This window comes from Typopeltis vanoorti, chromosome 24 (genome assembly GCF_054136105.1).
Source record: "Typopeltis vanoorti isolate ZY-2024b chromosome 24, IOZ_Tvanoo_1.0, whole genome shotgun sequence".
NCBI classification, from domain to species: domain Eukaryota; kingdom Metazoa; phylum Arthropoda; class Arachnida; order Uropygi; family Thelyphonidae; genus Typopeltis; species Typopeltis vanoorti.
In genome coordinates, this window is record NC_143572.1 from 83,727,209 (window position 1) to 83,753,827 (window position 26,619).

Sequence of the window (26,619 nt, forward strand, 5' to 3'; positions counted from 1 at the left end):
GTGATCAGTATTTAGTCTTGAGCAGGATAAAATTGAATTTCATATTGAAAAGAATAGCATGTAAGAAAGTTTTAAAGCGAATAAAAATTAAGCAGCTCTCAGTTGTGAACTGTTGACTAAAATACACAAAGATTATTGAAGAAAAAATGAAAGAGTTTCAGAACAGGAACCAAATCTTGGAGATTCAGTGGCAAGCCTTGAAGAAAACTATGATTGATTCAGCCAGAGAGTCATGTGGTGGGATTGTCTGCAAGGATAGAAAAATCAGAATGCCATGGTGGACACAGGAAGTTAAAGAGGCAGTGAAGAAAATGAAGAAAGCATATCAAAAGTTCCTGGCAACACAGAAACAAATGTAAGATAGCGAAACACTGCAAAACTAGCTAAACAATAGTCATGGGAGGACTTTGGCAAGAACATAGAAAATAAATATCAACAAGGGAGTAAGATATTCTGAAGGTTGTTGGGTAAGCTTAGAAATGGAGGAAAGAGTGCTGTAAAAGGAGTTAGAGATGATAAAGGTGACATCAATGAAAACAGGAGAAAAAGATATCCTTGAAGTATGGAGTACTTACTTCGAAAAATTGCTAAATGAAACAAGCAGTGAGAGCACAGTGGTAAAAAACACTCCACAGACATACAGTCGGGAATACATATCCATACTTGAAGTAGAAAAAGCCATCAAAGGCTTGAAATGTGGAGAGGCAGCAGGAGTAGATGATATTCGACCAGAAATACTGAAGTATGGTGGTATAAAAGTCTTACAGTGGCTGCACTGCATAGTTCAGAATGCCTGGACAGACAGACGAATTCCCGATGATTGGAGTAGATCTGTAATAGTACCCATATATAAAAAGGGAATTAAAACTGAATGTGAGAATTACAGAGGTATTTCCCTACTGAGTGTTCCTGGCAAGATCTATACAAGTATACTTGAGAAACGGTTGAGAAGAATTCTGGAAGAAAAATTTGGTGAAGAAGAAGCTGGATTCAGGCCAAATAGAGGCTGTCAGGATCAGATCTTCACTTTACGAAAAATAGTTGAGAAAACATGGGAATATAACAGAGATCTGTATTTAAGGTTTGTCGATCTGGAAAAGGCATATGACAAAGTGCCAAGAGAGAAGCTATTCAATACGCTAAAGTTATATGCTGTCAACGTGACATTATGTCAGGCAATACTTAGTCTTTATATGAGTTGTAAGTCAGCAGCTAGAATTGAAGGAAGTACAGGAAGATGGTTTAATGTTAAATCTGGTGTGAGACAAGGATGTTCATTATCCCCTCAGTTATTCATTATCTATATGGATCACATTAAGAAGGAAAGTGATATTAAAGATGATATCAGAATTGGAGATGTTAATGTCAGCTCTTTGCTTTATGTGGACGATGTTATAATTCTAAATAAATCTGCTGCAAGTGTGCAAGATTCCCTGACTAAATTGATTAACTGTTGTAATAGATATGGTATGAAGGTCAGCATTAAAAAGACAAAGAACATGAAAATAGGTAGAATTGTTGAAAATGTCGACTGTGTTGTGAATGGGGAACCTGTGGAAAAAGTAAAACATTTCAGCTACTTAGGCATGATTTTTACTGAAGATGGTAAATTAAATATGGAAATAGACAACAGAATCAACAAAGCTGGTATAGTAGGTAGTCAATTGAATAAATTCACATGGAATAAAAGAGAAATTAGTTGAAACACTAAATTAGCTGTATACAAGACAGTGTTCAAACCAGTTTTGACTTATGTATCTGAGAGCTGGGTCAGAAGTAAAACACTTGACCAAAGACTAGAGACCGCAGATATGAGAGTCCTGAGAAAGATTAGAGAAGTGAACAGATGGCATCAATGGCAATATCATATTAAAAACGAGGATATTAGGAAAGAACTTGAACATTGGTAAAGAACATTGTCAGCATCCAGAAATGTGTTAGCAGAGCTAATCTCAGGTGGTATGGTCACCTAAACAGAATGGGCGAGGAAAGATTAGCAAAACAACTGTTCTCTGCCAGGTTGGCAGGAAAATGACCCAGAGAAGACCAAGATATAGGTGGATGGATATGGGACAAAGTGCCTTAGATGATAGAAATATAATATCTGATAATGCTGGAGTCTTGACAAGTAACAGACTGATTTGGAGGAAAATTGTAGATAGGAAGTTAGTAATGATGTAAATTTTTCATGTAGTACTATCATATCTTGTACACCCCTTGAGGGTGTGCAAGATATGATAGTACTATGTCAGGAATTTGATGATGATGATAAAATATATTAAATATACTCAACCAAAATCACTACACAGGTAAGCTGGAGGCTTTTTTATTAGATCAAGCTACTTACCTCCATATTGAATATAACCCCACCAATTCACAAATTAGAAAACTCCATAGGCTCCTTAAGAAGGTCACTTCTTGGACTGTGGAACTGACTAACAAACTAAAATCACTGAACTCTAGACCCCCCCCCCCCATATAAATGGGCTCCCAAAAATACATAAATGAAATGTGCCATTACGTCCCATAATGGATGCCATTGATATCTCCCACATACAAATTAGCTAAACATTTAGCCGAAGTGCTTACGCACTATACTGGCAACACCCCCATCACACAAAAAATTCAGCCCACTTCAAAGCCAGTGTGGAAAACCTTACACTTCAATATACTGACATAATGGTCAGCTTTGAAGTTTCCTCCTTATTCACAAATGTCCCACTCAAGTAAACCTTGGAGCTAATTCAAGCTAAATTTCCTCCCGATATCTCAGACCTATTTCAGTTCACAATGAACTCAGACTCTTTTGTTTGGCAGGGAAAATTCTACAAACAGATAGAGGAGACAGCCATGGATTCACCGCTTTCCCCACCTTTGGTCAACTTCTTTATGGAGACTTTTGAAAAGAAACCCTTAAACTCTGCCCTACAAAAACCTGCCTTATGACTTTGCTATGTTGATGATGTTTTCACTATTTGGCCACCTAGCTCTGATATAGTCCTCTCCTTAATACACTTAAACAACCAACACCCCAGAATCAAGTTCACCCTTGAAAGAGAAGAAAACAATAGCCTCCCTTTCCTAGACACACTGGTCATCCACCAGCCTGATGGAACCTCATCACCATCATCAAATTCTTGCCATGTACCCTCAAGGGGTGTACAGGATATGATAGTACTACATGAAAAAATTACATCATTACTAACTACATCTACAATTTTCCTATCTCCTATCTACAATTTTCCTCCAAATCAGTCTGTTACTTGTCAAGACTCCAACATTATCAGATCTTATATTTCTATAGTCTAAAGCACTTTGTACCATATCAATCCATCTATATCTTGGTCTTCCTCTGGGTCATTTTCCTGCCAACCTGGTGGAGAACACTTGTTTTGTTAATCTATCTTCAGCCATTCTGTTTAAGTGACCATACTACCTCAGATTAGCTCTGCTAACGCATTCCTGGATGCTGACAATGTCAAGTTCTTTCCTAATATCTTCGTTTTTAATATCATATTGCCATTGATGCCATCTGTTCACTTCTCTAATCTTTCTCAGGACTCTCATATCTGCGGTCTCTAGTCTTTGTTCAAGTGTTTTACTTCTGACCCAGCTCTCAGATCCATAAGTTAAAACTGGTTTGAACACTGTCTTGTATACAGCTAATTTAGTGTTCCAACTAATTTCTCTTTTATTCCATGTGAATTTATTCAATTGACTACCTACTATACCATCTTCAGTAAAAATCATGCCTAAGTAGCTGAAATGTTTTACTTTTTCCACAGGTTCCCCGTTCACAACACAGTTGACATTTTAAACAATTCTACCTATTTTCATGATCTTTGTCTTTTTAATGCTGACCTTCATACCATACCTATTACAACAGTTATTCAATTTAGTCAGGGAATCTTGCACACATGCAGCAGATTTATTTAGAATTATAACATCGTACATAAAGCAAAGAGCTGACATTAACATCTCCAATTCTGATATCATGTTTAATACCACTTTCCTTCATAATTTGATCCCTATAGATAATGAATAACTGAGGGGATAATGTACATACTTGTCTCACACCAGATTTAACATTAAACCATCTTCCTGTACTTCGTTCAATTCTAACTGCTGACTTACAACTCAAATAAAGACTAAGTATTGCTTGATATAATGCCGCATTGACACCATATAACTGTGGCATATTGAATAGCTTCTCTCTCGGCACCTTGTCACATGCCTTTTCCAAATCGACAAAACTTAAATACAGATCATTGTTATATTCCCATGTTTTCTCGACTATTTGTCGTAAAGTGAAGATCTGAACCCGACAGCCTCTATTTGGCTTGAATCCAGCTTGTTCTTCTCCCAGCTTTTCTGTCACAGTTCTTCTCAATCGTTTCTCAAGTATACTTGCATAGATCTTGCCAAGAACACTCAGTAGGGAAATACCTCTGTAATTCTCACATTCAGTTTTATTTCTCTTTTTATATATGGGTACTATTACAGCTCTACTCCAATCATCGGGAATTCGTCCCTCTGTCCAGGCTTTCTGAACTATGCAGTGCAGCCACTGTAAGACTTTTATACCACCATACTTCAGCATTTCTGGTCTAATACCGTCTACTCCTGCTGCCTTTCTACATTTTAAGCCTTTGATGGCTTTTTCAACTTCAAGCATTGATATGTATTCCTGACTGCATGCCTCGTCAGTGTTTTTTATCACTGTGCTATCATCACTGCTTGTTTCATTTAGCAGTTTTTCAAAGTAATTACTCCATACTTCAAGGATATCTTTTTCTTCCATTTTCATGTCACCTTTATGACTCTAACTCCTTTTACAGCACTCTTTCCTCCATTCCTTTGCTTGTTCAACAACCTCCAGAATATTTTGCCTCCTTCTTGATATTTATTTTCTATATTCTTGCCAAAGTCCTTCCATGACTTTTGTTTAGCTAGTTTTACACAGTGTTTAGCATTCTTGCATTTGTCTCTGTATTCTCTAAGAGCACAAGCTGACTTATTTGCCATGAACTTTTGATATGCTTTCTTCTTTAAATTCCTGTGTCCACCGTAGGGTTCTAATTTTTCTATCCTTGCAGACAACTTCACCACATGCCTCTCTAGCTGAATCATTCTTCAAGGCTTGCCACTGAATCTCCAAAGTTTGATTCCTGTAATCAAACTCTTTCATTTTTGTTTCAATAATCTTTGTGCATTTTAGTCTACAGTTCATATCTGAGAGCAGTTCAACTTTTATTCTTTAAAACGTTCTTACGGGTTATTCTTTTCAATATGAAATTCAATTTTATCCTGCTCAAGACTAAATAGTGATCACTTCCAATTTCATATCCTCTGTACACTGTGGTGTACTGCACCAGGAAGAAAACATCACTATCAACAATAACATAGTCAATGAGACTTTTCTTATTCCTTGCCTCTTCTCTCCATGTGAATTTGTGCACATTTTTATGTTGGAACATGGTGTTAGTAATAACCAGTCAATGTCCTGAGCAGAAATCCAACAGATATTTGCCATTATTATTAGCTTTGCTCTTTTCTCCAAATTTTCCCAAAATATTTTTGTATGTCTCGCAATCATTTCCTACTCTGTTATCTGCTGTCAAAAAATTCCTTCACTTCTACCTTAGTAGAACCTTCTGTGGGATCATAGGCAGAAATAAGTCCCATTGTCCAGTTCCCCATTCTTATATTTGCCCACATTACTCAACTTGAGACTGCCTGCCATTCAAGAAGATTAGCATCTTATTTTGTGTTGAATACTATGGCTACTCCTTCTTTTCCTTGATTGTCATTGCCTGAATATAACGTTTTGTATTTATTGCTCAGAAAGATCTCACCATTTTTTGTCTTTTCTGTTTCTGTCACCCCTATTATGTCGATCTGGTACTTAGCTGTTTCTTCAGCTAGCTCCATTTCTTTGCCATTCAGGCTTCTTATGTTGATAGTACCAATCTTTAACTCTGCTGATGTTGATTTGGGGTGTGTATTCAGATTTGTTCCAGTAGCTGACTTTTCGCTGTTTGCCCTTGGTTCCCTGGCGAAAACAACGGGGCTTTGTTTAATCGGGCGACGCCCCAGCTGGCATGAAATTTTATCATGTTGTACCATCATTTTTTATTTTGGTTTAACCACTAAGAATGCAATTTGGTCAGCTAAATCCCAAATTGCCAGCCCATCCTCGTTCGTTCAGTATCCAAGTAGATACCCAACAGGGTGCACCACGCGAAGGTGAGGAGGTAGAAATAAAAAGTTTATGATGTCTCAAAGAAAGCAAGTCAGAAATAACATCTACTTCAGTTCCAGCAAAACTGTATTAGAGTCCCTCATAAAGAGTAGTCTACATGAAGTTGTCAGATTTAACATCGACTTCAGTATCACCATAACTGTATGAGAAACGCTTATAGAGAGTCGTCTGCAAGTTGGCGCTAGAAACACCGCGAAACTGGTGTCACAGACAGAAAAAAGGGCTGTGAGTTCTGTTGCCACTTGCTGCACGCTTCCTGCGTGAAAATAGATGAAGCTAAGTAAAAAGTAAAAGAAGTAAAGCTACTTATCGAACTTACCCAGCCGTCCTTCTGTTCGCTGTGCCTCCCTTCAGTAAAACAACTTCTGAACATAGGTAAACATGTTGAAAACCTTGAACAGCACATCAGTGCTTTAAATGAAACTTTTACCTCCAAAATACCCAACAGGGTGCACCACGCGAAGGTAAGGATTGGACATTAGGTCAGAAGCCCTGGTCGGTTCTCCGCATTCCTTTAAAGGTTATGTGGAGGTCTCCTCTCAGTTATACAGCTTTGACCCTTAAGCACCCCTGATGGAACGTTGATTTTCTCAATTTATAGAAAACCCAACCATACTGGCAAACACATTCACCAAGATTTCCCCCCCCCCCCCTCACAACAATATGGAGTTATCAAGACACTATACAACAGGGCTAATCTAATCTGTTCAAATGACACTCAGCCAATGGCTATTTGGACACATGGCTCTGATACACTCCTCTCCTTAACACACTTAAATAACCAACACCCCAGAATCAAGTTCACCCTGGAAAAAGAGGAAAACTATATCCTTCCTTTCCTAGACAGACTAGTCACCCACCAAAAAAAAATCCGAAAAATACTGAAACCAGTAAACCATACCCCCCACTCCCTCCATCCCTTCACAACAAAGATTACTCTAAATCCATCGCCATTCCCTATATCTGTGGCACCTCAGAAAAAATTGCCGAAATCCTAAAAAAAACATGACCTCTTGTTACAGACAATATAGAAAATACTTGTTACAGACAATATAGAAAATTGGCATCCTTATATGCTCCACTAAAGACCAACCTGACCTACCTGGTGTATACTAGGTCCCTTGCAGCAGTAAGCTGTCCTACTTTGGCCAAACATGCAAGACAGTGAATATCAGAATTTCAGAACACAAGGACTACATCCAGTTTCACTAGTACAGCCACTCTAGGCTTGCAGACCATGCTCTGGATACATGCCACAGAATACGTTGGAAGAAAGCCAGAATTATACCCTGCAGCAAGTTCAAAATTGAAAGGCTATTAATGGAATCGTCCTCAGCTCTGCGAAACATGCCAAATCTCAACAAATTTGCATGCTTGAGACTACCCCAAATTTGGGAGACGTGCATCAGGGGAACTTCAGCCGAACAGCCAAGAACACGTGGTATAGCCCTCTAAGGGCACCATCAGAACTTTAGGAAAAACAGTAGCTTCGTTCTCATTTGCACTTTGTTGTGCCTGTATGCACGTGTCTTTATCTTAAGTTGCCATGAAGATGGCAGCGTGACGTTGCCAAAATATTGGAAATATAGGTTAAAGTTTAATTTAATTTAAATTCTAGTATACATTGTGATGTAGTAAGCCAGTAATATTGATGTACCCACCGAAGCAGGTACTTCTAATTCCCAACTTTTTATTTTGCACTCTACAATCATTTGTTCACCTGTTTCTTGACATTATTCTGTTTTAGAAATTCCATTCTATATTTGCACTATTTAAAAACCGTTTACATCTATGCAACAAAAAAAGAAAGTTCAATAGTGTTAGTTTTTTTTTCCTTAAAAAATTTCAAATTTGATGAGTTTTATTGCTTGGAAATGAAAATAACTTTTGTCTTAACAATCTTCTTAGCAGTAGGTAAAGGCTTAAGCCTGCTGCGCAAGAAAGTCAACTTCTTTAGAAGTGATACCAAAGGGTCTCAAGCAGTCTCGTTTTGTTCTCAATTACAGTACATTCTAAATAGAAATTCTGATATTTCTTACAGTATTTGATAAAATTTATTTAAAATAATTTCTTAATTTGTAATAACCATGATTTCAATTTTATTATCAAAAACTTAAATTTAAAATAAAAAATAGTGCATGTGGTTGCAGAAGCATTCAGCTTTTCTTTTTTTTGGGGGGGGGGGGCTACCTACACTATTCCGTGCTTGTTTTAAACAGTTGTTTTAATATATTCTGAAAAAAATGCTGTCGAGCAAAATTTAATGCAATAAATAAGGTTTGAACATTACTTTTTATTTTACCTTGCAGTACTACGATGTACGGCAATATGCATGCCACGCTGTTAACCTTTCTTGGATGGAAGCAGTGTACATAATTATACATATGATGAAATTATCAGGGACATGTCCTATACAGAATCGATTAATTTTATTCTTTGTTTGGAAGCATTCCAACCCCCCCCCCACCCCATTCCCAACTCGCTGCCAAAACACCTCATAATACATGAATTGTAAATGTCTACTTTCTTCTAATTTTGCATTTCATGCTTTTCAATGTATCACACTTTACATTTGATATGATTAAAATTTTTCATATTATTATCAATAAAGCAGCAAGTCGTCAAAGCCAGTCCATCTGTGAAGTATTCTAAGAAATTTGATTTTGAACAAAAATAAAAATAACGAAATCTGGAATAACAAATAAAACATATTTCCGACTAAGTGATTAGGCGAAATTAGAAGAATGAATAATATATGCACGTAAACACAAGAAAGATATTTAATTAACCAAATATTTCAGTCTGGAAATAGCAGACCATTTTCAGTGGCACTACAAGGACAGTTTTAAAAAAAAAAACAAGGTGGAATACTAGCAATAGATCATTTAAAAATAGAACCAGCCGTGTGATGTTATATCACTAAGTATTAAAGGGAATATTTTTAAGCAGAGACAGGTTGAAATTGAGATATTAATTAATAATATTAAATAACAAAATTTATATGAATTAATGACTTATCCTGATTAGACTTTTCCAGATTTTTGATATAGATATACAGTCATTCCGATTCAGGTTAGGACGATGGAGTAAGGCCTTGAATAAATGTTCAAATTTATAACGGGATCTATGTAAGAGGAGTTTTTGACCAAAGGATGTTGTGGTTAGTTTCAATCCCGTGCTGAGTTAATCCAGATTTTTCAGGTTTGTTGTGATGAATGGAGGATTGATGTTCTTGGATTCTTTTTTTTCAAGAGAACGTCCAGTTTGTCCAAAATAGGAGAGATCACAGCTGCAGAGAATTTGATAAACTGCAGGAAGATATATATAGTTGAGCGTTTGTCTTTAGGAGAAGGAAAATGGGAAGATAATTTGATAATAGGTGAATACGTAGCTGTTAACTCATATTTCTTCAGAATTCTTAAGATAGGTTCTGAAATTCCGGAGATGTATTAATATGAGTTAACAGCTACGTATTCACCTATTAACAAATTATCTTCCCATTTTTCTTCTAAAGACAAACGCTCAACTATATCTCTTCCGAGTTTATCAAATTTCCTGCAACTGTGATCTCACCTATTTTGGATAAACTGGATGTTCTTTTGAAAAAAGAATCCAAGAACATTAAGCCTCCATTCATCACAACAAACCTGAAAAATCTGGATTGGCTCAACACGGGGTTGAAACTAACCACAACATCCTTTGGTCTAAAACTCGCCTCTTACATAGATCCCGTTATAAATTTGAACGTTTATTCAAAGAAAATGTAAAGGCCTTACTCCATCGTCCTAACCTGAAATGGAATGACTGTATATCTATATCAAAAATCAGGAAAGTCTAATCAGGATAACTCATTAATTCATATAAATTTTATTTAATATTATTAATTAATATCTTTATTGCAATCGTGTCTCTGCTTAAAAATATTCCCTTTAATACTTAGTGATATAACATCACGTGGCTTGTTCTATTTTTAAATGATCTATGTTAGTATTCCATCTTGTATTTGCTTAAAACTGTTCTTGTAGTGCCACTGAAGATGGTCTGCTATGTCCAGACCGAAATATTTGGTTAATTAAATATCTTTCTTGTGTTTACGTGCATATATTATTCAGCCTTTATGTCACCAGTATCCTTAAAACATCAAAAATTAGAAGAAATAATTAAAAATTACAGGAATTCTCCAAGGTGATGCAGTATTTAAGTGAAGAAAGTATGCAAGGTTCTCTGATTTTGTTCTGGCATTAAAAATTGTACAATAAGAGGAGAAAACAAAAATAAAATAATTTCTATATTTCTAGTCTATCCAATATAACTAATAGTCCAATTACAAAGCATAGAACAAGGAACTGCAGTTCTTGTTATAGGCAACTGAGACAGCTATGATCACGAGATAATCTGGTTAAGTTTTCTCTTCAGTATCAAATCTTATCGCATACTCAAATAAATATGGCCAAATTTATCTATATTCTTTCAATGATAGTATGCATCATGTCTAATTTTGTGGATGAATATAGACTTCTGGCCAGGTAGGAGGATAATATGTATTTTTCAAATACACAATTTTACATAAAAATATATGTTTGGATATTTTAGCCAAAAATATTAAGTACATTGGAAAAAAAAGCAAGCGGCCAGACCTAAAATTACATTCGTGTGACAAATCCCTTAGAGCTGGCAATGAATGCACTGGATGATTCTAAAAGCTGAGTAGGGTTTTCTAGCCTTTTTTAAGGTGGTTCTCCAGATGGTCGGCCTTCAGCAGAGGCAAGTCGAATTTTATTCCTTCCAGGAAATTCTGGAAGAAAAACTGACCATAGAAATAGAACTCGCACTATTTCCATGGTTTATGATGACGTCTGAAATTCAACACCCCTAAGTTCCTAGCCTTGTCAATCTCTTGAAGTACAGTTCCATGAATTACACTGCTTGTAATTTTTTAATCCCAAAATGCATAACTTTACACTTCCACATTGAACTGACGTCCATTTGCCAAGTTCTTTTAAATCATCCTTTCACTCTCTACATCAGCTTGGTTAATTATTGCGCTACCCAACTTTGCATCATCAGCAAGCAACTGAATATCTTTCTTCAAGACATTTCCTATGTCATTTATGTACAAATTAAACAATAATGGTTCGAGCACAGAGCCTTCAAACATACCGCTGGTCATCTGCTTCTGCACAAACTACTTTCTTGGTATCTGTCCATGAGCTATTCTCTTACCATATCACCAATTTAATATTCATCCCCATTTGTTCTAATTTGCGTACAAGTATTCCGTGGAGTATCCTCTTCAAATCCAGCAGAATCCTTATGTAGAAATAAGGTGACCGCCAAATATTACTTCGTGGTGTTATTGCTTTGGGGATTTTCTCTGTTTATCCAATTCATACCGACTCCTTTTTTACAGTGAGTTCTTGCTGTCTTAATCAAATATTTGCCACTATCTTTTAATTTCTTCCGTTGAATTTTTTTTTTTGACTCATAATACTCCAAGTTGATTTTTAAGTATTTTATAGCCTTCTGTCTGAAGGGTGGACACAGCTCCTTTAATCTCATGTTTCCTGCAACCGTCTGAAAGGTGGTATATCGTCAACCCTCTCATTATCCAGTATGGTTACCGAATTTATGACCCCTTCCACAGCATTACCACCATCACTAACTGTGAAACAGAGTTGTCTCGAAAATTCGAGAAATGCTGTTGATTTATTCTACCTTGCTATTTCCCCCTTCCAGTTTATGATTGCACGATTTTGAAGTATTCACACTTTATCTATAAAAGGTTTTGTGGTGGGGAATACAAAAGAAATTATGAGGTACAATTAGCTGTATAATGCAAAGGGAATTCCAAATATTTCAGTCTTTCTTGTGGAGAGGAGGAAAAACTTATCAAAAGATATTAAGAAATGCTTCTGGTATGAGGGTAACCGAACCAGAGAAATAATTCCATTCGAAAGTGGATATTTTGCGAAGGTTTTTCGTCAGGCTGCAGCTAATTCAGTTCCCGATGTAACACACATATTTGCGAGTTTTGAGAAATGACCAGCTGGAAATAGAGGAACTGGAGGCACATGCAATATTGCAAAATATCGACTGGAATTCTGCCATTTGCGATTTTGCACCTGGTGGCTTATCGCCTCATGTTTCCTTTGACTATGATTTACACTTTGTTAAAATTTACAAACCACTGGGAATCCCTTCTATTACTACAAATAAGTTACTTCGGTTAATACGAGAACGAGAAAAGGGCAAAGTAAAAGAAAATTGTGTAAAGCAAGGAACACTATCGAAGATTACGAAGCAAAATTAAAGAAAGCCTCAAGAAAACAGCAAAGGAGAATTGGATAAAGGATAACAAAATAAAAACACAAAGAAGTTAAATATAAACTAAAATATGAAAAAGTCCTGATAAGGCATATCGAATAATTGCTGCTCATTCCTCCAGTTCGTTCCGAAATCGAAAAAAAGGAGGAAAGTTATTGGTAAAAAAGAGCTAGTAGAAAGAGAGAAAGAAGGAATATCTTGAAGACTTATACCATGAAGAAAACATGAATAGTGAACTTACCAAACAAGAAATCATTGGCCAGAGAACCGCATGAAGAAATTTAAAGAGAAAGGAATGAATTTTCTATCTGGAACACTGATGTGCAACAGATGAAATACCTGCTGAAATTGTAAGAATTGTTGTGTTGCGTCTGCAGGATTTTGTCTTCCCAGATTCCCACTTGATAGATTAGGGTTAGTAATTATTCGATTTCTAGGAAAGTTTTACCTGGATTAGCTGAGAATCAACAGGATTTAAAATAGTCATTAAAGAGATGGACGTGGTTTCATCTGATCTTTAACTCTACAAAATAATACAAAAATTAAATAATGGTAACAGTGTCAGAAAAAATAAATAAATAAAAAAGGAATATAAAATAATTGTGATTGCAGGAAAAATAATGACCAAGTAACATCACTCATATCTTGGAGGAATTATCCAAGATGATGGAAGATGTACACTGAAAATACGAAGAAGAATTACTATGGCAAATAAGTATTAAAGAAAAAATCATTTAATGCAAGTAAGATTAGTAAAGACATGGAGAAAAGAAAACTAACGAATAAATTTTGCAAGAAATAAAACAGTCGAGTATTGAAGATGGTCATTTTGTGGCACTCATGAGGAGACAATGAATGGATTATAGGCGTGTTGGAAGGAGAGAAACCCGAGAAAAGAAGAAGAGGACAGTCGAAATACACCTACTTAGAGGAAGTGTTTACATTAGTCGGAAGAGGAAAGCCAGAAATAGGATGATCTGGAAGAGGAATCTCTGCATTTCCACAGGGATTATTGCTTAGAATGATGTAGAGAAGGAACTCCAAAGAAATAAGAACAGAGAATAATATCAACAGAAGAATGGTTGTTCATACTACCTACAACTGTAAATCACAATTGTTCGTCTAATAATAATTGACACAACCAACTGAATAAAATGGTAATTTTAAGAAATTCACTCTCGGGTTGAAAAGCCATTTTTAAACTTTAACTGTTATTTCACAGTTTCCATGTGTGCAAGAAATACCTTCATATCTAACTTCATCCTCAGAGTTATTCCTGAGGACATGTTCAACGGCCCCAATATAATACGGCACCATAGCTCTCTGATTAGCTTATTATTTTGTGATCATGCATTTGGCTAATGAAATCAGGTTTGTTAATACAATCATCATTTTAACAGCGATAACACTGTTATTTTCCATTGAAGGTTTTACTGTTATTTTTGATTCCACTATTCATTACAAATACTAAATTTCTAGATTAAAATTCATACATTAATTGCTATTCAATATTAGTTAATATGTTGAGAATATGTTATTTGCTAAAGTTAGCATTAATTACAAAATTTCTCTTTACAGATTGTGAATAGGGTTAGTGCCATGCGACATTTTGCCTACTAACACATTAAAACCAAGCTGATAAGCCGCATTGTATGAATACTATTAAGTTGTAGTAAACATTTCATGCTGGATTTTCGCAAATCAAGTAATTCCGAAGAAGTTGCTCTTCTAGTGGTGTAATGGAAAAGCATCAAATGAGAATGGAATTGATAACCCAAATTAAAAAAACTGAGTAAATCTCTTCCTGCAACAACGGCTCACTCGCATTTCCTATTGATATATTTTAACTGAGATGAAAAACGCATCAGGAAAAGTATTTCGTTTGTTGGTCATTCAAGACGCAGTTTGTATATCAGAGTATGAACAGAAAACGCACAGTAATCAGTCACATAAAAAAATCTATGTGCAAAGTATTTCACAAATCCTTTAAGCGATCGCATCAATTTAAAACGCATCAGACAAAGATCAGCAATTGAACAATGTCTTCAAAGACACATAACACTGGCTAATACTGGGAAACGTTTTCATTTTTCCGAATGTAAAAAAAGTCTATTTTAGTTCTTTTGAGCTGCATTTGAGAAATTGTGAACACTACAAACTTTCCCGATTAAATCACCTGGCATGAGAACACAAACACAACCACCATAAATCAATGTGCAAGTCATTTTCCTCAACGTCATTTCTTTAAACACATTCTGTTTTCTACACGAATGAGAGGTCTTTTCAATCCCAAAAATGCCACAAGATATTTGCTCTCTCTCAGAAACTAAAATGTCAAATAGTTTCTGTGCCCTTACAGGAGAAACCTTTCACCTACGAAGTATGTGACAGAGCCTTTTATGATAAAGTAAAGCTTTTATTTCACATCAGAGGGGTTCACAGGAAAGAGAAGCCGTTTGTATATGAAATTTGTAGGAAATCGTATGGCTATAAACAAAGCTTTAAAAAACATCTCAGATCTCACACTGAACAAAAACCTTTTAACTCTTATTGTACCTCTACGTTTTCATCTCTATGGTCCATAAAAGGCGATTAGATCTTTGTGCACTCACTGAAGAAAAGTTTTTTCTTGCAAAATATTTGGCAAACAATATTCTCAATCATAAAAACCACATCAAGCAGCAAACTAAAGATGAATTTTCCTTTACAATTGAAACCTGTTAAAAGAAATTCTATGAATCTTGTCGTATGAGAAGTCGCAAAAGTGTTCACATCAGAGAGAAACTGTCCCCATATCAAATTTGCAACATGAGTCTGAAAAATTATCTAAGAGTACATACTGGTGAAAAATCTTTTCCATTCGAAATTTGCAACAAGAAATTTTCCAACAGTTCCATTCTGAAAAGTCATCTAAGAGTGCATACTGGTGAGAAACCTTTTTCATGCGAAATTTGCAACAAGAAGTTTTCACAGCATTGTGATCTGAAACGTCATCTAAGAGTGCATACTGGTGAGAAACATTTTTATTGTGAAATTTGCAAGAAGAAGTTTTCAGGCAGTTCGAATCTGAAAAGTCATCTAAGAGTGCATACTGGTGAGAAACCTTTTCTATGCGAAATTTGCAACAAGACGTTTTCTGGCAGTTCGAGTCTGAAAAAACATCTAAGGTTGCATAATGGTGAGAAACCTTTTTCATGCGAAATTTGCAACAAGAAGTTTTCTCAGAGTTGCGATCTGAAAAGTCATCTAAGAGTGCATACTGGTGAGAAACCTTTTCTCTGCGAAATTTGCAACAAGGGGTTTTCACAGAGGTGCGATTTGAAAAGTCATCTAAGAGTTCATACTGGTGAGAAACCTTTTCTATGCGAAATTTGCAGCAAGACGTTTTCAAACAGTTCGCGTCTGAAAAGTCATCTAAGATTGCATACTGGTGAGAAACCTTTTCTATGCGAAATTTGCAACAGGAAGTTTTCAGACACTTCCAATCTGAAAAGTCATCTAAGAGTGCATACTGGTGAGAAACCTTTTCTTTGTAAAATTTGCAACAAGAGGTTTTCAGGCAGTTCAAGTCTGAAAAGTCATCTAAGAGTCCATACTGGTGAGAAACCTTTTCTATGCGAAATTTGCAACAAGATGTTTTCAGACAGTTCGAGTCTAAAAAGTCATCTAAGAGTACATACTGGTGAGAAACCTTTTTCATGCAAAATTTGCAACAAGATGTTTTCAGAAAGTTCGAGTCTGAAAAATCATCAAAGATTGCATACTGGTGAGAAACCTTTTTCTTGCGAAATTTGCAACAAGAAGTTTTCACAGAGTTGTGATCTGAAAAGTCATTTAAGAGTGCATACTCGTGAGAAACCTTTCCCATGCGAAATTTGCAACAAGTTGTTTTCAGTCAGTTCGAGTCTGAAAAGTCATCTAAGGGTGCATACTGGTGAGAAACCTTTCCCATGCGAAATTTGCAACAAGAAATTTTCCGACAGTTCCAGTCTGAAAAGTCATCTAAGAGTGCATACTGGTGAGAAACCTTTTCTTTGTGAAATTTGTAACAAGAGGTTTTCAGTCAGTTCGAATCTGAAAAGTCATCAAAGAGTTCACACTGGTGAGAAACCTTTTCTTTGCAAAATTTTTAACAAAAAGTTTTCAAACAGTTCGATACTGAAAACTCATCTAAGCGTGCATACCGGTGATAATCCTTTTACTTCTCCCGAGTGTAGCTCTAGCTTTTCTGCTATAGAATTCCTAAAACCACCAAAAACGCTACCATCCGATTGATGAAAAGCTTTACTGTAGAATATGTTGCAAACGATTTTAATTAGGCTATCGTAAAAAACTTTATTTGTTATTAATTGCTCCTTTGCATGCAAACTTTTTCCCGAAAATTCCTCAACTCGTTTAACCTGAAAAGATACGAAAGAGTTCTCACCAGAGAAAAACCATTTCCATTCGATATTTGTAACAAGAGTCTGGAAAGACGTCTGCGAGTGAACACTGGTGAGAAACCTTTTTTAAAGGCTATACAGTCCCTTAAATAGCACCAAAAATGGTACCTTCTGACGAAAGATTTTTTTTTTCGTGTAAAATGTGGGAAACAATTTTCTGAATAAGGCTATCTTAAAGATCACATGAAAAATCACAGCAGAGATTACTCCTTCACATGCGAAATCTCAGAAAAAATTCTCGACTCGTCTCATTTGAAATGACATGAAAGTTTTCACACCAGAGAGAAACTTTTTTCATGTGAAATTTACAAGAGATTTTCTGACAGTTCGAGTCTGAAAAGATATCTAAGAATACAAACTGATGACAATTATTTCACTTATACAATGTGCGGGAAAACATTTTCGCGAAAGCAACTTATGGTGACCTACTGAAGAATTCAACACAGCTCATGAGTGGTGGGTGAACACAGATATGTACAATTATGTTATTGCATTTATCTAAGTCGCCATTTTAAGTACAACTTAAAAGTATTCGTGAAATGATTTATTTTTTTTTCGAAAATAATTAATCCAAGTGATAGTTGAGTTTTAAAAATATACTTATGTGGACAAGGAAAATTCATCGTAAATTTATAGAAACAATGCGAACAAATGGATTTTAATATCACACAAAAATTAAACTCTTGTAGATATTGTATAGTTCTATACGTTGAAGAAAGTTGCGGTATCAGGAACCTGCTGATACCAACAAGTGATTTTCCAAAGGCATTTGAAGGGCACAATATTTTTTTTGCTTAATTTTTGCTGCTAATTTAGAAATAAAATTCTCTTGATGGAATGGATACACTGCTTTCCTAAACGACTACCTGTGTTTTACTTTTTTTGATGGTATTCGATCGATCCTCGCATGTTTAAATTAAATCGATGGCTTCGCACTTGACGATGAAAAGAGAACAAAAAGCTGTTTCAAAGAAGTGTTTGAAGAGCTTATATTTTTTGTACAGGGCACTAGGAAAATGAAAAATATTTCAGATCATTCTGGGTATTTTTTTTGTGGTTGTTTTTTTTCAGTGAGAACTGGTGAATTTTGTGATGCTAATATCTAGCAACCATGAGAAGCTTCTGCCAAAACCTTCTGATGAGTAGCCATACTACCCTCATCCTTTGAAGTTCATATGTTTGAAAACCGTCAGAGTGGGAAAGAACAAGAAAATAATGACAGTCGGGAAATAGCAGCAGCTAGTATACTTCAGTGTGCACGCTTCAGATTTTTTCATCATAAATATCAAAGTGGGCTTTTTCAGTGACTTTTTGAATGAATAAAATTTCAGTTAATTAGTTTTATTGTTTTCCTTATTTGTTTTTTATTTTATTTTAATTTTCACTACAATTTCATATGTTCCACTTTTTCTTAATTTAGGGTGAAATGAGAATTGTATTCATCTGCTTTGCAGACAATTCATAACGTGTGAAATGTAAATTACAAATTGTTATTGGTAAGCAATTACTGCTGAGGTGTTTCACTTTCTGAAATGAGTATTTTAACAAATACTCATTTCAATGTATACGCTTTTTAAAAATTATAATAAATAGTTTTCAGATGTGACTCCAGGGATATAACTGAAATTCAATTCTAAAAAAGCAAATTAGATGAAGACATCACGCACACATTCGTTTCTATAATTTAAAATAAGACTTGTACTTCTCTCCTCAACTTTTTGTTCATCGAAATTTAACTGACAACTTCCTTCAGGAAACAAACGTTACCTAAATGAACCCAACAGAGTATTCTCTTATAATTATGACATCGATTTTCCTAATTTCTAATCCCAATTATAATCACTTTAGTTTCTCATTCATTTCTCTCATGATGCTCTATCAGTATACAAATTTTTCTCCACCCCTATTGTTCAGTTTCATTTGAGATGACACCATACCCATAAGATTTTGTATATGATCCAACTTATTTCAAGAAGTGCAATAGACTATTGGAAGAAGTTTTGGCCATTATTAAAAACTTATATCAGGAAAAGGTATCTAATGAGATTCAAGAGAACGTTGGAAAGAGTTCATATTGTTTTCTATTTTGGAACATTTAAAGTCGACTAATTGCCAAGTGATTAAAATTTCAGGCATTATTTTATTTATTAACATATTACAATCACTGCATCATAAAATAATGGAGTTTGGTATTATGGAAACCAAATTAAAATGACCTGGGTGGGATGGGCGAAGCACATCGGGAATATTATTCCTGATATGGCAATCTAAGGTGTGAAGGCCATCCCACTATGCCCGACATTACGGCCATCTTTACCCACACTACAGTCCGATTACTTCGTGTGGCAAAACAAATTTACCTACAAAAAGAAGGTACAGCCATGGGCTCACCACTATCCCCTCAAACGCTGACTTCTACATGGAAACCTTTGCGCCAGGTGCTCTTGATTCTAGCAATCTAATACTGACAGTCTGGCATAGATACGTTGACACTGTTTTCTATCTAGCCAGATGGGCGACAAACGCTAAACATATTCTTTAGCCACCTGAACAAACAACAGGAACGCATACAATTTACCATCGAAATTGAAAATCAAAACTTGCTCCCATTCCTAGACACACTAGTCATATGTCTTCCTTCAGGCAGTCTATCTCTCATAGGCTACCAAAAACCGACACAACCCGACCAATACATACATACATGCTAATTCATACCACCACCCATCACATAAATATAGTCATTAACACCCTTAAAAACAGCTAAAACAATTTTCTCTAACCAGCTAGCCCTGAAACGAACTAAAATCCATCAGTGACATATTCATAAATAATGGCTATAACAAAAATACTATTAATAAAATACTCCATAAAACATCAACTATAAAGAATCTAGGTTACAGTAAAACCATAGCCATCCCATACATTAAAGGGTTATCAGAAAAAATCAATGGAATCCTACAATATTATAACCTCAATGCCGCCTTTAAGACCTACTAAACTTAAAACCATATTCAACTCCTCCAAAGATCATCTCCTCCCATTGGCACATCCGGCAGTCTATTGCATCCACTGCACCTGTAACTTACTGTACATTGGTGAAACAACACATACAATCCCTATACGTAAGAAAGAACACATAACACACATCAAATATAATCATTATGGTGAAGCAGGCCTCTTAGATCACATTCAGCACCTGACACCAAATCAACTGGAAAAGCACCCGCTCTTTACACCATAAAACAACCTGGTATGAAAGGAAATTTAAGGAAGCCTCTGAAATTCTGATAAACCACCCAAATATCAACAACAAAGATGGCATGAAAATTCCAAGGATCTGGATGGCACACATAGCCACCTAATATATAAGATCCAGCATAAGTCAGGACTAGCCAACCTTCAGCTGGTATTAGAAACCATTCCATACCAATTGGATGGAATGTACATGTATAATCATGATATATGTATGTATATAGATAGATACATAAAGTTGTTGCACCCAATGTAATTCTACAACCAACAGATAATATTAATAATTGGACTCTAGCGTTGATGTATAATTTTTTTTTCACCAGAAGTCAGGTCAACAATTGTAGCGGTTGGTCAGTAACTTTAACAAACCAGTTGGATTGTAATATAGCTTGTACTCTGTATATAGTGTGTATGCTCCAGAAGATGTCCTTGACAACGGTCGAAACGTCGAATGTAGATTTTAGTTATATTAATCTAAAGTTTTTACTCAAACACGGTAGTTGTCTCCATAGTTTTCAAAAATGTATTCGGATCACCGTGTAAGCCTAAAAGAAAGGAGTCATCGGGAAATATTTTCTCCCATTTGTCAGACCCTATGTCTATGGAGAGAGAAAGGAAGAGGTTTTGAATTGATTAATTTTGCCTACCAAATGAATGCACCATTACTAACCCTGTTTTCCCATAAACCTTCCAGAAGATGGACATGGACTTCCCCTGATGGTACAATGCACAACCAAATCGATATACTCCTTGTAAGCACAAAATTTAAAAACTTCATCAAACTCACAAGAACCAGATCATTTTCTGGAGCTGACACTGGCAATGACCACAATATGGTCATCACAAATATGAAAATGAGCGAAATATTACCTACAAAATCAACTCATAAAAAGTCTAATATAATATAGAAAAATTAAAAAAAACCCAAATAAATACATTATTTCAACCCAAATAAAAACAAATTTTTGACACAGGCTTAAAAAAAATATAATATCGAACCAAATAACCAAATACTTCACAAAAGATAACTGAAACAGCTGAAGAAATTCTTGGATACAAAAGAAAAGTCAATAAACCATGGATATCCAAAAATATTTTGGGATTTGTGACGAAAGAACCTCCTGAAAATATTCCACCCAAAATATCATGTCAGTTCGGGGGTTCTTTCGAAAAGGCTTGGTTGTGTAACATTTCGATCTATCAACTATTTTCTGGTTATTCATGATAAGAGTTCCAAACCTTTTAATGCAGTTTATTGAAGTATAAAAGATGGAACTCTTATCATGAAAAACCAGAAAATAGTTGATAGATCGAAATGTTACACAACCAAGCTTTTTCGAAAGGACCCCCCAACTGACATGATATTATGGACGGAATTTTTCCAGAAGGTTCGGAGGAAGGAGATTACACGATATTAAAAGAAGTCATTGCAGCTGTTAGCTCCTCAAAAACAGAAAACACCGGGAGTTGATGGTGTTACGATTGAACTGATACGTGAAAGGGGTGACATCATCATCATAGACATCTTGCTAAATTTATTTCAGGATGTATGGAACAAGAAAATAGAAAGCAGACTATCAGAACAAGCAGGTTTCCGAATGCCCAGAAGTACAATCGACCATATTTTTACATTACACATAGTAGGTGAAAAATACATAGAACATTACAAAATAATCTGTCACAGCTTTTTAGATATTCCTTTTGATTCAATATGGCACAAGGCATTATGGAAAATTTTAGAACATATGATATGATATAGACCAGTGTTTCCCAAACTTTTTGATGTCGCGGACCCCCTGTAGTGAATGTTAATATGTCGCGCACCCCCTGTAGCGAATGTTAATTCACCGCGGCCCCCATAAAATCCAAAATGGAATTTTTTTTTTATATTTTACATATCATAAAGAGTAAGTAATAAATTACAATTTTACAACACTGAATGTGTCATTTGTGACAATGCAATACTGTTATAAATGGAGATATTCAGAAGAATACGAACATATCAATTAGGCCAGGTGTGAGCAACATGATAAGATAAAGTTTAATGAAAATAAGCTATCCTGCAGACCATAGTTTGGGAAACACTCGTATAGACAATAAAATCATTAAGATTAATAAAGCTCTTTATTCCTCAACTGATATGAGAATTGAAATTAAAAATTACAGCAATGAACCGTTCCAGGCAGAATGGGGGGGGGTTAGACAGGGATGCATTTTGTCTTACATCCCCTCTTCTTTTTATTGTTTTCTGGCATATGTCAGAGATGAAGCTTCATGATTATGACAATGGAATAGTAGTTGGCAGACTAAGAATAAACTACTTACGGTTTGCAGACGATATTGATCTTCTGGCAGAAAGTGAAAAAGAATGACAAGAGATAACCAACCGCTTTTTCGGAACATTAAAAAAATGTTGATTATACAGAAACCTGCAAAAAAGAAAAACAATGATAACCTCAAAATCAGACATTGAACCTTAAAGACACAAATTGAGAATGTAAATAAGTTCACTTATCTACAAAGCACACTGATTCGAGATGGTCGCTCGAAACCGACATTAAATACCGAATTGCTAAGGCAACTGGGACATACAGAAGTTAAAACCATTGTGGAGAGATAACATTAGCAGTCGCAACCAGACCAAGACTAATTGACTCTGGCGAATTCTATCCTCTTGCATGATTGTAAGGCCTGGAATTTATGAGGGAAGATGAGAGGAGACTTCTGTTTTTTGAAATGAAAACTTACAGAAGACGTTTGAGAATTCCCTATACCGCTCATGAAACCAAAGAAAATGTCCAAAAACTGATTGATTCAGTAGATGGAGAAAAAAGGAAAATTATTCTGACAGTCATCAGAAGAAAACAGATGAAATGGTTTGGACATGTGAAGGGGACTAATGGCATTCCAAAGCAAGCACTTGGCGAATCGTTCCAGGATTAAGGATTAGGATCCGACCGCGATTAAAATGGACTGATAACATCAAAAAATGGGCAAATTTCTGCCTTTCTCAACTGACATCAAGAACAAGCGACCGAGATGATTGCAGGAGGCTAACAAGGAACATCATTCAACAGCCATGAGTGACTCAACGGTCCATTTAGAACTCCGGAAGAGAAGAAGTTTGTCATACTGACCGCAAAGACAAAACACAAAATACTACACTTAAAACTTCAGCTGCACTGCACAGGGATGTTAAAACACTATTTCAATCCTTACCGAATAACCATATCAGCATGTCATATACTACACTGCGTTCTCTCAACTACGTTAAGTAGTGATTGTTACTGACATAACAGTCACTACTTAAAAGCCACCCCTAGATTCCACACCTTCTAATAAAAAAATTAGAATAATCAAAGAAAATATGTTGAATTATTTGCAATTCTAATTGACTGCAAAGAATAATCATTACAAAATATGAATTAGCATATTTTAAAGAAATAAAAATAAATAAGAAAAGGAAGATGAGATGAATTAGCATCGCCTGAATCTATTTACTTTATATATTATATAATCATTGAATCACACGAAAATGTAATTTTAATTATAAGGAACTTATATTTGAAAACATTCAAAAAATTAAAATTAGAATAAATTTTATTGTGATCCAAAGTATTACAATATTCCAAATTTCTTCGATCGGTTTTGTGGAGAGCGTAGGAATAGCATATATTTCAGAACCTCCAGGACTGACTCGTGTTTGGGGAATCGCTTCCACGTGGATTTCAGTTAATCATTCGCTAAACATGGTGAATGAGTGACGTATTGGAAGCTAAGAAGTTTCATACGGTGTATCTACGCAAAAACTAAACTTCCCAGTTTTAAGCTAAGGAATTGAAACGTTGTCAACCAAGCGTGAGCCGAGTATTGAGACAGTATTCTAATCACGGGAGTTTTCAAACCTTACATTATTACCTTTAGTTATTACTAAAAGTAATAACGAAATTTCCAGTTTCAAACCGTTAGTTATTACCTTTCAACTGCTGTTGCAGCGATCAAAAGGTAATCACTACATCAAGAGATTAGAGGAGATTGAAGAATGTCGAGGAAAAACCGCTTCCGATGTGTAATGTATTTTCACAGCAGATGGAAAGAAGTAGGTGCGAATGTGTCTAAATCTACGATGTCGAGACAACTTCAGAAATTGGATTTTCAGTTACGTGTGCCTAAGAGAAATCTGCTCAACTCCCTAGCAAAAGGAGGCGAGAGTGCGATGGTGTAAGCAAAGACTGTTGTGTATCAAGAAGACCGGAAAAAAGGTACCTTTGTGCGATGAAATTATGCTTTGTGTGCAAGCGCTCTGCATAACACGGTAAAGCAGACGATGCACAGCGGCGCCTTCTTCTAGGGCAGTTGAAATGAGTAGAACAAATAAAATAAAAACAGGTTTTAACATTAGCGTTCATGAAATGTGAATATACACTAAATAGATCGTATTGAATACTGCGACTTTTAATAACATTTAGCAAAAACTGCAAGTTTTTTTAATGTGTAGTGTACAGTTTGCAGAAGGAATGGATCAGTTGGGAGCTCGCTCAGGACATCGCGTGACAGAGGAACCTTACACTACCGACTTTCTTTCTTACATACAGCATGCATTCGCCAGTTAGGACCTGAGGTGTGTATCCGGCTAATCTATTATGAAGTGACATTTAGGCGTTCTTTGAGAAATAGACCTGATCATTACGTCATTAGGTTCTATAGATGCCCACTATAACATACCCTTTTCTGATATAACGATTGTTGAGTTCGGGCTTTAACTGATTTTTTTAAACTTTAATCACATCTTCACTAAAAGATCTGTAATTTTCAGTCTCTGCTGTTGATTTGGCTTTAATTAATGGCAGTAGCCTACCTTCCATCCACTCTTGGAACTGTATCAGATCTATCACGTTAACTGCACAGCCTAGTCAACTGAAGCATGCGGTGAAAAGCCGTCATGTGCAAAACCTCAAATGGCACAATTCCAGTTGAGATTTTGCAATATTGCATGCGCCTCCATTTCCTATATTTCCAGCACGTCGTCTCCCAAAGCTCGCATGAATGTGTGTCACATCGGGAACTGAGTTAGTGCAAACTGAAGAAAAACCTTCGCAAAATATCCACTCCTGAATGGAATTATTTCTTTGCGTTGGGTAGCTCTCGTTCCAGCAGCATTGCTTAAAGATATCTTTCCATAATCACTTTTCCTCTTACCCACAAGAAAGAGAAAAATATTTGGGATTCTCTTTGTCCTGTGCAGTTAATTTTACCTCATAATTTCTTTTGTATTCCTAACCAGGTTGGTAATCATTCTTGCCCACTCTCATTTATTAACTATATGTATTAGTCACAGAAATGAAAATCCCAAGTTTAGTAAATATCTTTCTTACTTAATTTTCGATCTATTTTTATTTTTTATTTATTTATTTATTTATTTTTTAGTGTTGTGTTTTATTCAATTTCAATAGTAGTTAATTACGAAATTTTACTCTAATATATCGTCGGGTATTTATATCAAAATAATCAATAATGACCAACTTAAAAGTAAAAATTGAAAGGAATAGTAATTAAGATCTTCCCAAATCAACATCTGTACATGGGAGAGTAGTCATGATGCCAGAATTATGGAACTGATGCTACAACCAAAACAATACTCAGGCAATTATCGTTTACATCGATGCGGTTTATCTTTTTCTAGTCTGACATTGAGGAACACGTTCATGTTAAACTTATCTGAGTATGATATATAATGGAAACGGCTTTGATGAGCTGTGACTTTCTCGTGCTATTTTACATAAAACCACAGACATAACTTTCAGAGAAATAGGAATCACTGAAAACATCGTTCAGACAAAGGTATGACAACATTTTCTAAAGTCAGATAGAATCATTAACAGAAGAGCTTCATAATAAAAAAAAAAAGGAAATAATCTAACAAATTTATTGAAGCAGATGGTGATATCCTAACTTCTATATTACCCACCTTCACTTTCGGCGTGCTCCTGCCACCAATAATTTCGCTCTTAGATTGGTATACCCGACTACATCCATTGCTTAGGCAAAATGGAGGTTTTACGCAACGGTTTTAAGTCAACACTCCATCCTGCCTTCCAAGAAAATCTCCCTAGAAATGAATAGATTATTTCAAATTGTAAGGAGCAATTTGATATTTCCAATGAAAATGTTCCAGTTCTTGTTTAATACGAACATAATCCGCATACTGATTTTTGTGGAGATTTCAGAATATGGTAGCGCTGTTATTCATTAGTAGTGTATAATAATAAGAATAAGAAGAACAATTTCGTATTTAAAATAAAAATGTCTAATCTTTAATACCGTGAGAACTCAATTTTT

At 35.5% G+C, this 26,619-nt stretch overlaps 1 protein-coding gene across 1 annotated transcript in view; it reads left to right on the forward strand.

Annotated features, from left to right (window-relative positions):
* LOC150093495 (uncharacterized) overlaps positions 1-18,634 on the forward strand; it is a 53,129-nt gene extending 34,495 nt beyond the window's left edge. Inside the window, exon 2 of the mRNA XM_090414022.1 lies at positions 14,165-18,634. Coding sequence (XP_090270148.1) covers positions 15,335-16,861 — 1,527 coding nt within the window. The 5' untranslated portion in view covers positions 14,165-15,334 and the 3' untranslated portion in view covers positions 16,862-18,634. The remainder of the gene's footprint in view (positions 1-14,164) is intronic.
* Positions 18,635-26,619: the final 7,985 nt, after the last annotated feature.